Raw genomic sequence first — 16,924 nt, forward strand, 5'->3', positions numbered from 1 at the left:
AAAGACAGGTGTATGAGCTGAACATTTACCTCAAGTAGATACACTCCTTGGAGAGAACAATCATGGGAGAAAGAAGGGCTGCTTATGCACAGGGGGACAGCTCAAGGGGCAGGAGTGCATGGAGGGATGGACACAGGGAAGAGGTAGCTATGGGGAGGAAGTGGGAGAGGAGCTGTTGCATTGTGGTCATTGTCATGAGACAAAATATATGTGAACCGCAGTATGGAAAGTGAATTTCCTCTGTAAACCTTCACCCAAATCACAGTAATAAAAAAACAAACAAACCCTGCACATGACTAAACTTTAAATCTATGTCCCAGCATAAAATAGGTAAATGTACAATGTAAATATCTATACAGAGTAACTAAAAACAGAATAAATCTAATTCCCTACAGGATTAAGAAGGAATTATGAAGCAAATACTATCAAATTGCTGGGTTTAAACTAGTAAAATACTGTTCATATGTCTGGAGAAAGTTCTAGTGCCAAGGCTGCCAAAGGTACGTGGCAGGCTGATCTCTAAAGTCCTCTCCATCTCTAAGGGATAATGGCCCTCAGAATAAAAATACCAAATGACTTCCTCCAACTCACAGGGCCACTTAATGACAATGCCCTAATCACACCCTAGAACACACACAGGACCAGCTCCCCAAGGCCAGAGGCAGATGCCTAACTCCCATCAGGGCCTTGCTCAACACAAGTCTGTTAGGTGAGTGGTCCGGCCACCTTCTCTGCAAGCACGGTCTTCCCTGGACATCAGGGAGCTGAAAAGGGAAATGAAAACTGGGCTTGCTGCCTAGAAAAAATTCCTATAATCCAAGATCAACATCTCCGATAACATCAGCCTGCCCACCTCCAGCCTACTGCCAGGCCTGCCAAGTCACTCACATGGACAAAAGTTCTCACTTGGGGGACAGTCTGCTCAGAGAAAGTCTACTTTCTCCTGGAGGTGTGGCTGATGAAATGGGCAGAAGTAGGGGAGCCCAAAGGGGCTCATCTCCTGAACCTTCCCCTTCTCTCACCAGATCCCAGTTTTCCCACACAATCAATCTTGGCAAAAGTTAAGCACATGGCCAAGTGTGCAAACTTACTAAAGAATGCTGATTCCCATCTGACTGGGAATAGATTTTGCTGACCGAAGAGGAACTAAGTTTTTAAGTAGCTAAACAATTATACCAAAACCTACCAACTTCCCTAGCCTCATCTTCTCCAGGGAGTTTCTCTTGATAATCACTAACACAGATCTCTTCAATTTTGCAATGCCAACAGAACGATACAAGTCACAGATTTCTGGCTCTGGACCATATTCAAATTAGTACTTTACATATAGGATTCCTCTTCCTCTTCATTTACTGTGGTAAGATTCCAGATCTGCCTCAGAATAAAAAAATTTCCAGACATTTGATATTTACTCCCAACACAGAGAAATATGGTCTCTTCCAAAGCTTTTTGCAATGCTCTGGCAATTATTCTAAATGTTGATGTTGTTGTTGCAAGGTGCCATCGAGCTGGCTCCAACTTATAGCAACCCTATGTACAACAGAACAAAACATTGTTTATGCACCATCTTTACAATCCTTGCTATACCTAGGCCCATCATTGCAGCCACTATGTCAATCCATCTTGTTGAGGGTCTTTCCCTTTTTCGTTGACCCTTTGCTTTACCAAGCATGATATCCTTCTCCAAGGAATGGTCCCTTCTGATAACATGACCAAAATAGGTGACATGAAGTCTGGCCCTTTTTGTTTCCAAGGAGCATTCCAGCTGCACTTCTTCCAGGACAGATTTGGTCGTTCTTCTGGCAGTTCATTAAGTATTCTTCACCAACAGAACTCAAAAGTATCAACTCTTCTTTATTCACTGTACAGCTTTGACATGCACATGAGGCTTGGGTTAGGTGCACCGTAGTCTTCAAAGAGATATCTTGGCTCTTTAGCACTTTAAAGAGGTCTTTTGCAGCAGATTTGCCCAGTGCAATATGACGTCTGATTTCATAACTGCTGCTTCTGTTGGTGTTAATTGTGGATACAAGTAATATGAAATCTTAGACAATTTCATACTTTTCTAAATTTATATCGTGATGCTGCTTATTGGTCCAACTGTGAAGATTTTAGTTTTAAGTCGAGGTGTAATCCATACTGCAGACTACAGTCTCTCTCTTTTGTGTGTGTGTGTGTGTGTGTGTGAAAATTTACAGAGCAAATTCATTTTTCCACACAGCAGTTCATACACATTTTGGCTCATGATACTGACTGCAATTCCCCACAATTTAACAGCTCTGTTCCCCCTTCCTCCCCATAGTTACCACTTCCCTGTGTCCTTCCCTCCCATGTACTCCTGCCCTTTGAGCTATCTCTTTGTGCAAACACTGTCCTTCTGTTCTCCCATGATTGATCGCTCCAAGGAATGTATCTACCTGATGTAAATGTTCACCCCATTATGCCTGTCTGTTGTTTGACTGGAAGCCACAGGAGTGAGTTCACTTCCAGACCTGGAGGGTGGCTAGGGGCCATAGTCTCAGGGGTCTCACCAGGCTCTATCAGACCAGCAGACCTGGTCTTTTTTTTTTTACAATTTTGAGTTTTGTTCCACACTGTTCTTCCACTCTATCTAGGATCTCCTGCACCCTCTCCAAGTGGTTAACAGTGGTACCTGGGCACCATCTAGTTTTTCTGGTCTCATGGTCACATAGGCTGAGAATCACATGGTCTACTAGTCCCTTGGACTAACTGTTTCCATGCATCTTTGGTTTTCTTCATTATTCTCTGCTCTGGACGAGGAGAGATCCATTGTTGCATCTAGATGGCCTCTTGCAAGCTTTTAAGATCCCAGTCACTACTTACCAAAGTAGGATGTAGAACAATGTTTTTCTGTAATATGTTATGCCAATTGAGCTTGATGTCCCCTGCGACCATGATCCCGAGCCCACAGGTCAACTACTCACTTCCTCCGAGTAGCTGGCTGTGGCCAAGAAGCCACCACAATCTTCCCCTTTGTCAGCTCTACTATACACCTGGACATTCTTACATCACGTACAAATATGCACGTAGAAACATTGTCTGCTATACGCATATACAGTCATGGGCACATTATCCCCTGCCTAGACATACCTGATCATTCAGCCGGTCCACCCATCTATCCACCCATAGATCAATGCTTGCCCTCACTGACCACGCAGTATTGTATGTGCAAAAGGGTTCATCTTTGTTGTCTGTACACCTCCCATGTACTGCAGACTGTAGTCTTTAATCTTCATCAGTAGTACTTCATGTCATCTTCACTTTTAGCAAGCAAGTTTGTGTTGTCTGCATATCGCAGGTTCTTAATGAGTCTTCCTCCAATCCTGATGCCACACTCTTCTTCATATAGTCCAGCTTCTCGGATTATTTGCTCAGCATACAGATTGAATAAATATGGTGAAAGGACACAACCCTGACACATTCCCTTCCTGATTTTAAACCATGCAGTGTCCCCTTGTTCTGTTTGAATGACAGCCTCCTGGTCTATGCACAGGTTCCTCATGAGCACAATTAAGTGTTCTGGAATTCCCATTCTTTTCAATGTTACCCTTAATTCGTTATGATCCACACAGTCCAATGCTTTTGCATAGTCAATAAAACATAAGTAAACATCTTTTTGGTATTCTTTGCTTTGAGCCAAGATCCATCTGACATTAGCAGTGATAACCCTCATTCCATGTCCTCTTCTGAATCCATCTTGCATTTCGGGAAGTTCCTTGTCAATATACTGCTACAACTGTTTTTTGAATTATCTCCAGCAAAATTTTACTTGTGTATGACATTAATGGTATTGTTCAATTTCCACATTCTGTTGGATCACCTTTCTTTAGAGTGAGTACAAATATGGATCTCTTCCAGTCAGTTACCCAGGTGACTGTCTTCCAAATTTTTTGGCATAGACAAGTAAATGCCTCCAGCGTGGCATCCATTTGTTGAAACATCTCAATGGGTATTCTGTCAATCCCTGGGGACTTTTTTTTTCCCACTAATTCCTTCAGTGCAGCTTCGATTTCTTCCGTCAGTACCACTGGTTCTTGATCATATGTCACTTAATAAAATAGGTGAACATCAGCCAATTCGTTTTGGTAGTGACTCTGTGTATTCCTTCCATCTTCTTTCAATGCTTCTTGCATCATTCAGTATTTTGCCCACAGAATCTTTCAATATTACAACTTGAAGCTTGAATTTTTTCTTCAGTTCTTTCAGCTTGAGAAATGCTGAACGTGTTCCCTTTTGGTTTTCTAACTCCATATCTTTACACATTTCACTATAATAACCAACTCTGTCTTCTTGAGCTGCTCTTTGAAATCTTCTCTTCAACTCTTTTATCTTGTCATTTCTTCCAACTGCTTTAACTATTCTCCATTCAAGAGCACGTTTCAGAGCCTTTTCTGACACCCATCTTGGTCTTTGCTTCCTTTCTTATCTTTTTAATAACCTTTTGCTTTCTTCATGGATAATGTTCTTGATGTCATCCCACAACTCATCTGGTTTTTGGTCACTAGTGTTTAATACATCAAATCTATTCTTCAGATGACCTCTAAATTCAGGCAGGATACAATCAAAGTCCTATTTTGACTCCCATGGGCTTGTTTTAATTTTCTTCAGCTTCAACTTGAACTTGCGTATGAGCAATTGATAGTCTGTTCCACAGTCAGCTCCTGGCCTTGTTTTGGCTGAAAATATTGAGCTTCTCCATTGCCTTTACACAGATGTAGTCCCTCTGATTCCTGTATATTCCATCTAGTGAGGTCCATGTATATAGCTACCGTTTATGTTGTTGAAAAAAGGTATTTGTAATGAATAAGTTGTTGATCTTACAAAATTCTATCATGTGATCTCCGGCATCATTTCTATCACTAAGGCCATATTTTCCAACTACCAATGATTCTTCTTTCTTTCCAACTTTTGCATTCCAATCCCCAATAATAATCAATATATCTTGATTGTATGTTTGGTCAATTTCAGACTGCAGAAGTTGGTAAAAATCTTTAATTTCTTCATCTTTGGCTTTAATGGTTGGTACATAAATTTGAGTAATAGTAACTGGTCTTCCTTGTAGGCATATGGATATTATCCTATCAATGACAGCATTGTACTTCAGAATAGATAGATCTTGAAACATTCTTTATGATGATGAATGCAACACTATTCATCTTCAATTTGTCATTCCTGGCATAGCAGATCATATGACTGTCTGATTCAAAATAGCTGAAACCAGTCCATTTCAGCTCACTAATGGCTAGAATATCAATCTTTATACATTCTCCTTCATTTTTGACAACTTCTAATTTTCCTAGATTCATACTTTGTACATTCCACATTCCCATTATTAATGGATGTTTGCAGCTGTTTCTTCCTCATTTGAATGGTGTGCCATCAGCAAATGGCAGGTCCTGAAAGCTTCCCTCCATCCACATCATTAAGGTCAACTCTACTTTGAGGGAGCAGCTCTTCCCCAGTCATATTTTGAGTGCCTTCTGACCTAAGAGGCTCATCTTCTAGCACTGTATCAGACAATGTTTCAGGACCATTCATAAAGTTTTCCAGTAATATATTAGTGTTTCATTGCTATTCATAAGGTTTCCACTGGCCAATTCTTTGAGAAGAGGATGGCCCCTTCCTTCTTCCAAGTCTGTCTTAGTCTGGAAACTGCACTAGAACATGTCCACCATGGGTGACCCTGCTGGTATGTGAAATACCAGTGGCACAGCCCCCAGACTCACCACAACATGCAAGCTACCACAGTATGACAAACTGGCAGATGAGTGGTAGCTTCTAAATATATCATGTGCTCATCTATCTTTAAAGTCTCCTTAATATTTCAAGTTTTTAAAATCAATGGAGACTTTCCACCGCTCTGTATCTGCAGCAGGAGGGATAATGCTTAGAACACGGTTGACTCTCAACAATATGCTGAATGAAAAATGAACTTGTCAAACCTCCCTTTAAGTTTAAAAAGAGAGCACACCATACACATCTACACTTACATCCATGAGGACCTGAAGCCTTAAGCATTCATTCAATCAACAAATATTTACTGAGCACCTAATATGTGCCTGATAACTTTTCTAAGGACAACAGTAATGATAGAGACAAAATCCCTGCCCCCTGGAGCTTATGTTCCAGTAGGACACAATGTGCCTACAGATAGGAATAGGACTACACTCAAAATTAGGAAGCTGAACTCAGGTACACAGTAAACCAAAACCAAACCCACTGCCATTGAGTTGATTCTGACTCATGGATACCCCATGTGTTACAGAGAACTGCGCCACAGGGTTTTCTTGGCTGTAATCTTTACAGAAGCAGATTGTCAGACCTTTCTTCCACAGTACCACTGGGAGGTTTCAAACTGCCAACCTTGAAGTTAATAGCTGAGCACAAACCATTTATGCCACCCAGGTACCACAGGAAAAACCATCCTGAAACGCGAGAGTCGATTCTGGGTTTCCTGTGCTTCCTGGTGAACTACTAATTACTAGGGATCATGAGCACTGCAGCCTTCCCTGGAGCCACCTCAACTTCATGTTCTTAAGAGTGCCAGCATGTTTACTGGACTGAGTCACCCAGGTAGAGTACTTAGCAGAAACTAGTTAGAAACATCACAAAGAAAAGCTTCTGTGAACTCAACTCCCCAATTTACCACTTTCACCTTGCATTCACGCTGCAAAAACACACAAAAACCAGATGAGAACTCTGCCTGACAGGATTCAGGAAAATGCCCACTCAAATATCATTAAGAGCCTACTACATAAATCTCTGGAGCTCTGGTAGCGTAATGCCTAAGGCACTTGACTGCTAACCAGAAGACTGGAGGTTCAAACCCACCAGCCACTCCTCGAAAGGAAGGACGGGCAATCTACTTCCGCAGTGATAGTGCCTCGGAAACCCAAGGAGGGGTTGCTATGAGTCGGATTTGACTCCACGGCAATGATTACGGTTATTTACAGTTTATGTAAATCTCTATGAGAACCGAAAATTCCTAATTAAAAAAATCCTTTACCTCCCCAAATCTAAGAGTCATTTCTACAATAATGGGGTCCTTTTCTATCTCTAGCGGGAAGATTACTGTTTGAATTTTGTTCTAGCAAAAATGTACATACAAAAACAATAGATGACCAGGACGGGAAGGCTGTAACCCACTGGCTAATGGCTAAAGGCATTGGATTAAGGAGACCTGTCCAAACCCCTCAGAAGCCTCAGTGACGTGGAAGTTGATATTCACAAATTCAAAACGTATTTGGCCCCTTCTTCCATTTCCCAAGAAGCAGTTACCCTTCAAGGGGGAAGGAAATTGATAACGTGTATATGAACAAAGTAAGTAGAGCACAAAAGAAATCAATGAAGGTAGCTGTTAGGAATGCTTCAGGAAAGGAAGCACATCAGGCCTGGGCAGGCCCAGCCATACAAGCACCTCAAGCCACCTTCACAGACCACAGATCCAACACTCAGCCCGATTCAAACAATGATACTTAAGAAACAGCGGTCTGAACTCAGAGACTGGTGGAACCCCCAGACTATCACTCTAAGACACCCTTTTGACCTGGAACCACTCCTGGAGGTCACCTTTGAATCAAATAATAAACTAGCCAATAAAATAAAACAATAACACCCATGAGGAATGTACTTTCTAGAACAATTATAGGAGACCAAATGGACAGCATTTGCCTAAAAACGAAGATGAGAAGGGAAGGAGCAGCCGGGAAACTAGAGGAATGGAAATAAGGCAGGCAGGGTGGAAATGTGGAGTGCTGACACACTGCGGGGATAGCAACCAATTTATACACAAATTGTTGAAAGGGAAACTAATTTGCTGTGTTATCTTTCACCTAAAACACAATAAAAAGTTGGGGGCAAAAAGGAAGCAAAGGAACGAGCTAATTTTTATTTTGCATTTATTTACTTTTAAACCTGTTTGACAGTACATAACATAAATACTTCAAACCTTAATATACAGACAAAATAATCCTTCAACCTAGTTAGATCAAAATATTGTCCATGACCTAGGCAACAATTTGGAAGAGGAAAAAAAAAGTCATTGTCAATCCCTGCTTCAAACTCTTCACTGAGTCCTCCAACTCTTGGGACAAAGACCAAAAATTCTGCCCTGGCCCCAAGTGCCTGCACAGAGAGGCCAAGACCGCCCTCCCCAAGGCCATGCTTCCCTCAATCCCAGCTGCCATCTATCCACCCAAGACCAACCCTCCCACCTAAGGGTCTCTGCTGATGTCATTTCCTCTACCATATTTCCTCTAGCACTATGGATCATAACGGTCCAGTAAACAAGCAATTGGGGGAATGGCACAAGACCAGACAGTGTTTCATTCCATTGTGCAGAGTCACCATGAGTTAGGGGCTGGCTCAAGAGCAGCTGACAATAATAACAACCTAACACTTAACCTCTCCTTCCCTATTTAACCAGTTAACACCAACTCATCTTTTACATCACAGTTCAAGTATCACTTCTTCAGCCAAGTCTCTCCTGGATCTCCCTACTAAAAAATAAAAATTAAAAAAACAAACCCACTGCCATCAAGTCAATTCCAATTCATAGTGACCCCCATTGGGTTTCCGAAGCAGTAAATCTTTAGAGAAGAAGATTGCCCCACCTTCCTTCCATGGTGTGGCTGGTGGTTTTGACCTGCCAACCTTCTGGTTAGCAGTCAAATGCCTCAGGCACTATGCCACTAGAGCTCCTAAAAAAACAAGACCCCTTATTATACATGCATCGCCTCTCTTTCCTTTCAAATTTCACAGGACTAGTGGATGTCTGTCACATTTTTATTCATGTCTTTCTACTAGTCTGAAAGCTCCATAAGGACAGGAACTGTGTTTGTCTTGTTCAGTCTATACCCAGTTCCTAAGAACAGGAATGAATGAAAAGTCCCTAAGGTCTTCCAATAGCACAAGTCAGCATCTAAGGCCTAACAGCCATATCCACCGAATTGCCTATTTCTATACTGCCTACAGGGAGCTCTGGTACCATAGTGGCTAAGGCACTTGACTGCTAACCAGAAGGCTGGCGGTTCAAACCCACCAGCCACTCCTCGGAAGGAAGGTTGGGCAATCCTACTTCCATAGTGATGCTGCCTCGGAAACCCAAGGAGGGGTCACTATGAGTCAGGTGTGACTCGACGGTACACAACAACAACAACAACAACATACTGCCCACAAACTAAGAGTAGTCTTTACATTTTTAAATGGTTGGGGAAAAAATCAAAAGATTATTTTGTGACATGTGAAGATTATACAAAATTCACTTTTCAGAGTCCATAAATATAGTTTTATTAGAACATAACCACACTCATTCTATGGTTCTTCTGCAGTACAACAACAGAGTAGAGTAGTGGTGACAGAAACCATACAGCCTGTAATAAGCAAAAGATTTACTATCTGGCCCTTGACATAGATCTACTTCTGCTCTAACAGCAGTTCCCTCAGAATCCAGACTATAGGCATGAAATACAAGAGACCTGAAAATGCAGGTCTCCTACAGAATCTTTATGCGGAAGAGTGAGCTGTACCCTCTTTTAGATTCCTGATATCTGATATACTCGATGGGTTTTCACTGAATGGCAGCCACCCCCATGACATGAGGGAAGAATGCTATTTAATGCATTCATTATTTCTAAGTTCACGTCAAAATTAGTGCTTACTGGGCAAGCACCTTCTATGCATTCGTTCAACAAATGTCTGCTATAGGTGCTTACTATGGTTGTTAATATTATGTGTCAACTTGATTATGTTATGATACTCAGTGGTTTGGCAGACAATGGGGTGACTGTGCTTCTTTAATATAATATAATCACCTCCATAATATGATCATCCAATCAGTTACAAGGGGAGTTTCCTCGGGGGGTGGGGGGCTATATCCAATGTATATGGAAGTTCTGGCAAAGCTCACTTGCTTGCTCTTGATCCTACATTTGACTTGCCATAGTCTGACCCCTAGTTCTTGGGATGTAAGTCAGTAGTCACTATCTGACCTGCATATTTGGAGTTCATCAGCCCCTGCAACCACGTGAGTCAGGAGAAACCCCCAGCCTGACATCTGACCCATGGATTTGGAACTTGCCAGTTTTTACAACTATGTGAGTCATTTCCTTGAGACAGATAGAAATATCCCCTTCCCTATATATATATATATATATATATATATAAGCTTCATATACAACTCAGCCTAAGGCCTAAGACATTTGGTACTGAGAATGATTCTAGAGAAACAAAATCGTAAGGATGAGTTTTCTAAGGTTTGGCTAGTCACAAAGGTGCTGAATACTGCCTCCAATAGTAAAGAAGGCACATTATTCCATGGTATGAGGTGCCAATAAAAATACAAAAAAAAATATCACCACCAATGGATTGAATATTTGTGAGAAGCAAGGCTCCAGGTGATTGATTGTGTACTTGATACTTTTCTATAACTTTGTCAGAATGAGAAATATACAGAAGCTGTTTGGTTTCACTAGGCAAAGTTGTGATAGAGATGAGCTCAGGGCTTGAGAGTCACAGCTCAAGCACTGCACGGAAGACCTGAAGTTGCTACTTGTGCCCATCCTGTAGTGATTTCTCTAGTTCCAGAATGCATAATAAGAACAGATATATTCAGCAACTGCCAGAAACCCCTCATTGGATCCCTGACATGTGGCTAGTATGGTAGAAAAGCAAAGTGGAAGCTACTAGAACTGCCCCTACATAGGAAAACAGTAAACCAAAGGCGATACTGTAAGCACTGCAGAGATTACTGCCACCATCAAGGACTTGAAGGATACAGGAGGGCACATGGATAGATATCTCTGAATGGTCCAAAGAAGTGAAGATAATCTATATCTCATGTGAAAGCTCACCAAACTGTGACCTTGGCAGAGGAAGATTTAAACAATCAAGTGGATAGGATAACACATTCTGTGTATATTAGTCAGCCTCTTTACCTACCTATTCCTGTCACTATCCAATGGGCTCATGAACAAAGTTGCCGTGGTGGCAGGGATGGAGGTTACACATGGGCTCAGCAACATAGACTTCCACTCACACCAAGGGCAACCTGGCTACTGAGAATCATAACCTAATCAAGTTGATACATAACATTAACCATCACATTCCACCCCTTGTCAATTTCACACCTATATACATCTCCTTAAACCATATCTGTTGTTGTTGTTATTTGCCATCGAGTCGGACCCGACTCATAGCGACCCCTCCTTGGGTTACCGAGGCAGTATCACCACGGAAGTACATTTCCCAACCTTCCTTCCGAGGAGTGGCTGGTGGGTTTGAACCGCCAGTCTTCTGATTAACAGTCAACTGCCTTAGGCACTAGGCTACCAGAGCTCCCTAAACTATATCTAATCTCTAATAATGGTAATTATAAAGTCTAACTTTATAACTGTCATTATTAGAGTTTATGATTCTTAGTCCAATGGCAGACATTGGACTGATTACTCTTCCGTGATGTGATCTGATGTGAACAGCCAATAAGTTGTAAGGGGAGTCTCCTCAGGGTTGTGACCTGCATCCAATATATATGGACATTCTGGCAAAGTTCATTCACTTGCTCTCAATTCTGCGTCTGACTCATCATCTGATCTGTGGTTCTTGCAACGTGAGCCAGCAGCTGCTTCCTGACTTGCAGATTTTGGAATTCACCTGCTCTTGCAGCTCCATGAGCCAATGACTGCCTCTTAAATTAATCACCAACCCTGGTAACCACATGAGTCAGGAGAAGCCTTCAGCCCGACACCTGACCCATAGATTTGGGACTTGCCTGCCTCCACAACTTCATGACACATTTCCTTGACATAAATCTGTCTGTCTCTCTGTACATATAAACATACATACACACAAACACATATTTCATTAGTTTTGCTTCTCTAGAGACCCCAGCCTAAGACACCTACTTTGTGCCAGGCACCGTTCTGGGAGCTGCAAATACAAACAACAGTCCTCATGGAGCTTACACTCTCATGGGCAGGCCAGTGGTGATGACTGTATAACGTGGCCCCATGTGAGAGACAATAGTAAATGGAAAGTCATGTGTTATGGATTGAACTGTGTCCCCAAAAAATATGTTACAAATCCTAACCTCTATACCTCAGGTTATAATCTCATTTGGCAATTGGTTTTCTTTGTTATGTCAATGAGGCAGTATCAGTGTAGGGTATATTTTAAGTCCATCTCTTTTGTGGCATAAAAGAGCAGATTAAGCAGCAAGCACAGACAGAGAGGAAGATACTCACCACATGATTGCCAAGGAACCTACCAATAGAAGCTGAAAAGAGACAAGGACCTTCCTCCAGGGCAGAGAGAGAGAGAGAGAGAGAGAGAGACCTTCCTCTAGAGCTGGCACCCTGAGTTCGGACATTTAGCCTCCTAAATTATGAGAAAATCAATTTGTTTGTTAAACCACCCACTTGTGACATTTCTGTTACAGCAGCATTAGGTAACTAATATATCCTGTGTGATGTCATGTGCATGATACCATATCTGCCTTTAAGGAACTAACTAACTGGGAAGCCATGACAAATTCATGAATAGTTAAATCCTCACAAAGGACTTAAAAATAATACTTCAGATTGATGCAGATGTTCCAGGGCAGAGTGCCTTAGCAGAACCACAAGGAAAGCTGGCTCACCACATCTATTTGATAATTAAGCATACTATGATTACCCAAGTAACAAATGTTTGTCATTAAGCCAAAAGCAGTTGCAACACCAGAGAATGTGCATGCTTCCCACAAAAGTAGGTTAAGAGTAGAGATGCATGATGGTTCGGTTACACATGTGACTTAGAAACTAACACACATGTCCATATGAGCACCAAATGCCTCTAAGAACGAGAGCAGAGGGAGTAGAATTCATTTGCTGATGGGCTGATGATAGTTCCCACTCTGAGACTGCAGGGACCTGGCAAAGCAGGATTGTTCAAGCTTTACCCTCCATCAGTCACACATGCTCCTTCCCTGAAGTGGTAGCTCACTTCAGAGCTGCCTCCCTCAGATCCTGGCAAAGCTCAGTCAGAAGTTTCTAGCACACACGTATGCACAATCTCCACACAGGAAGCATCCACTTCTGCCTGACCCTTAAAGCAGTTTCCAAATGTCCAATTACAGGTACTATACATTGAGGTAAAGAATCTGGCGGTAAAATGCTTGTGGTGCTTTCTTACTACATAAAAAGGGCAGAAATTAAATACAGTAAAAAGAAACTCCACTACTTTATCTAACCCAAAATAACTAATATCCAATGTCCAAAAAAAGGTAGACTAGTCAGCATAGATAATATAAAATGAGATAATCTGCATCTGGTACACTGACTGTTCTGGGAGCTTCTATTTTCAAAGAGGGTCTGAGTTTAGCTTCATGATCTCAGGCAAATCACTTCCCCTTGTTAGCCTCCTTTCTCTCGTCTGTAAAATATGAAACTGCCCCAGATCCCCAAGCTCGGGAAGAGAGAAGTTTACCAAGAAATTCCAATATCGACTTTCATTAAGACTCAAGCCGTAAAACAGTTTGAAAAAATCCAACAAAACCACAGCTTCTCCAGAGAAGGCTGAAAGACACTTTAAAACAAGAAACATATGATAATGCAATAAGCAAATTGCTGATTTTTCTCTCTTTTTAACCCATCTGTCTAAAGAAACGGTATCTATAAAATTACATATAACTAACTAAAATTTGAGCAGGGTTTAATTATATTCCTTAACCTACAATCCTCTTTTGGAAATCAGACTCTTCCCCATGTCTGGGCTGCCCTAAAGTAAAATATAAGAAATGCTTAGGGGAATCAGTTCTAGAACTTACAAGGTGAGAAGGAAGACAAACAGCTGATTTCCACCTCTGCTGTTGTTGGGTGCCATGGCGTTGATTTTCGACTCATACTGACCCCCATGTGACAGGGAAGAACTGCCCCATAGGGTTTTCTAAGCTGTCATTTTTTTAACAGGAGCAAATCGCTTTTTCTTTGTTTCTCAATGTAAAATTTTTTACTTCAAAAGAAATCACTGTACGTTGAAACTCATCCTTAGAATGCACTCCTCAAAAAACCTACATCTCCACTGCTCCCTGCTTTTGGAAAGCCTTGCCTATGTTTCCATTTTCGTTGTTTTTGTAAAACTGACACTTGATCTCAGGTATTGTCTGGTTCTGTGCCCAATTTAACTTTACACATCAAAATATTCCTATATGGTCAGTAACCCATATGAAAGTAGATTTTTTTTTTTTTCAAAGAAACATTCTGAACATACAAGACAGAAACAGAATATAATAAGCTCTGGTATACTTATCACTCAGGCCAAGAAATAAAACACTGCAAAGACAGTGGGAGCCCCTGGGCATCCATCCCCAGTCCCACCGCCCTCTCTTCTCCACCAGAAGAAACCACTATCCTGAAAGCAGGTCTCGTCACCCCCACGTAGGCCTCTAAACTCACCATTCTGTAGTGTTGTTTGGCATGATCTTCTTAACCTATGTATAAATGTTCTCATTCTCTATGTAACCATTCTGTAACTTTGGTTTTCTTGTTCAATTTTATGTAGCTCAAAGCCCATCCAACTCTAAAGCCACACTCCTCTGACACGGTCTTGTGGCCTCAATTTTTTTTTTTTTTAATGAAAAACCTGATGGAGGGCTCAAACATCATCTGAGAAGATCTGACACAGGATGTCTATCTTCTTTTTCAACTGGAATTGTCCACGTGTACACTGAGGACAAGCCTCTACCTTTGAAAGAAGTCCCTGAGGACTCGCTGGGGTCCTTCCCAAGTTTGAACAAAACACCAAGTAAACCCAAGCTGAGTTGCAACCTGACTTGGCTTTCTTTGGAGAAAGAGGCTGCCTGCACCCAGAGATAGGATAGGGGACCCCAAAAGAATGTGGGAATCCAACCTGTTCAACAGGGCAAGAGCAGGGTCGACAAAGCTCCAAAAATGACCTCGGGGTGCAGCTCCAGCTGTTGCTGGCTCTGGAAGTCTCAAGGACCAGCCCTGTGCTCACAAGTCCAGGGCACTAAGAACAGCCCACTCTGCTCTGCCCTTGGCCGGCTCTGCAGAAAGTTTTCATACATCCCAGCCCAGTCTCACTGCTCTCTGGAGAAAGCCCAGCTTGCAATACCGAAGAGAAGTGAAAGAAAGGAGTGAGGGTGGAGACACAGGAACTAGGCAGGGAGCAAGGCCAGGAGTGAGGCAAACCAACTCTAGGCCAGGGCCCAGACCCTCAAGTGCTAAGAGGGAGGGAGGCCCTAGAAGATGAAGGAATCTAGCCCCTCCCCTCCGCCAGGGATGGGGAGCATTTCAACACCAGGACCAGGCCTCCTTACTCTAGGCCAATGCTTCCACACTATCCTGTCTCCGCTAGAAGATAAAGAAATGAGCAAGGGATAGCTGGTTGAACCAATCTCTTCTCACCTCTCCAGCCAAAACAAGGAGCAAAAAAACAGGCTTTGCCACTTACTGGTTGTGTGACCTTAGCTGGAGCGTCCCTGCCCACACTGGCCAGGACTGCCATCCCTGACTCTCTTTTGTCTGTAACACTAACCACAGTAACATTCACTGAGCACTTTGCTGTACAATTCATTTAATCCCAACAACCCTACAGGGTTCATACTACTGTTGTTGTTGTTGTGTGCTGTCAAGTCAATTCCGACTCATAATGGTCCCACAGAACAGAGTAGAACTGTCCCATAGAGTTTTCTAGGCTGTAATCTTTATGAGAACAGATCGCCAGGTCGTTCTTCTGCGGCGCCACTGGTGGGTGCAAACCGCCAACTGTTGGTCAGCAGAGCACTTAGCCATTGCTCCATCGGGGCTCCTAGTAGCTACCTGTACTATCCCCATTTTACAGAGGTGGCAGATGAAGCTCACAAGGGTCACCCTCAGTAGTTTATAAAGGAGCCCCTGGAGGTAGAAGGCTGCGGTCGCGTTAGCAGGGGAGGACATCCATGGAATGGGAGGGACGGAGGGCACGGGGGCCCCCAGGGAAAGTGCAGGGGGAGACGTTACGTCAGTGTCTTAGGAAGGGAGGGGACAGGCTGGCCTAAATCCTGAGACAGGGCATATGGGATATGGGGACGGAATTTGGAGATGTGGGAAATGAAGACAAACTAGGTCAGGATGAAAGGCCTTTGAGAAGAGGGTGAATGCAGAAAGTCCAATGGGCAGAGACAGCCTGAGCAGAGAGTAGCAGCCCCGGAGACGAAGGAGGGGGAGGGGCTGCAGAGCGCGGGCGGTCCCACCTTGAGCACCGTGACCGCTCCCGCGCTGTGCACCTGGAAGTGTGCGGGAGGCTCGGCGCCGGGCTCTGCTGCCTCGTCGGGGCCCTGATAGCTGAAGCAGGCGTCGGCGATGTCCAGGTGGCCGAGAGGCAGCGCGTCCTGCGGGCTCTTGAAGTAGTAGAGGTAGCAGCGGCGCGCGTCGAACACGAACCAGCGGTTGCGGTAGCCACGCAGCGGGCCCTTGCCCGACAGCTTCTGCAGGTAGCCGCACAACCGCGCTGGCTCCCGCCCGGGCCCCGTCCCGGGCTCTGCGGACCCCCCCGGGGCCGCGCCCTCGCTGCCGCCCTCCTCCGTCTGGGCCCTGGCTCCCGGCATCGCCCGTTGCCGGAGCGCGCCAACCGCCAGCGCCCTGGCCCCCGAGCCTCCGCGCCGCCGCCGCAGCTGCGCCCCCTTCCCGCGGCCCCGCCGCTTCGCACGGCCCACGGGTGCGCAAAGCAACCTGGGACTTGTAGTTCCGCCCCCGCCCAGGCCCCCGCAGCGCCCCAGCTGCGAGATCCTGAGGCAGGTCACCTCACCCCTCAGCCACAACTGATTTCCTGTAATGTGAAGTTCAAAATTCTCGCCTTGTAGAGGTGAAAGGAATACTCTTTATAGGGATGTGGATTGCTCTGGAGCATGCATTTCTCAAAACTCATC

The 16,924-nt window shown here is 43.7% G+C and overlaps 1 protein-coding gene across 1 annotated transcript in view; it reads right to left on the minus strand.

The window, feature by feature from the left end:
• Nucleotides 1–16,603, minus strand: part of TBC1D2B (TBC1 domain family member 2B) — a 138,647-nt gene extending 122,044 nt beyond the window's left edge. Inside the window, exons 1-2 of the mRNA XM_007951857.2 lie at nt 16,250–16,603; nt 16,017–16,117 (exon numbers count right to left, since the gene is read on the minus strand). Of these exons, the coding sequence (XP_007950048.1) occupies nt 16,017–16,117; nt 16,250–16,603 (455 nt within the window). The remainder of the gene's footprint in view (nt 1–16,016; nt 16,118–16,249) is intronic.
• Between the last annotated feature and the right edge of the window lie 321 nt (nt 16,604–16,924).

This window comes from Orycteropus afer, unplaced genomic scaffold, assembly GCF_000298275.1.
Source record: "Orycteropus afer afer isolate SDZICR_OR568_19922 unplaced genomic scaffold, OryAfe1.0 scaffold00313, whole genome shotgun sequence".
Classification (NCBI taxonomy): domain Eukaryota; kingdom Metazoa; phylum Chordata; class Mammalia; order Tubulidentata; family Orycteropodidae; genus Orycteropus; species Orycteropus afer.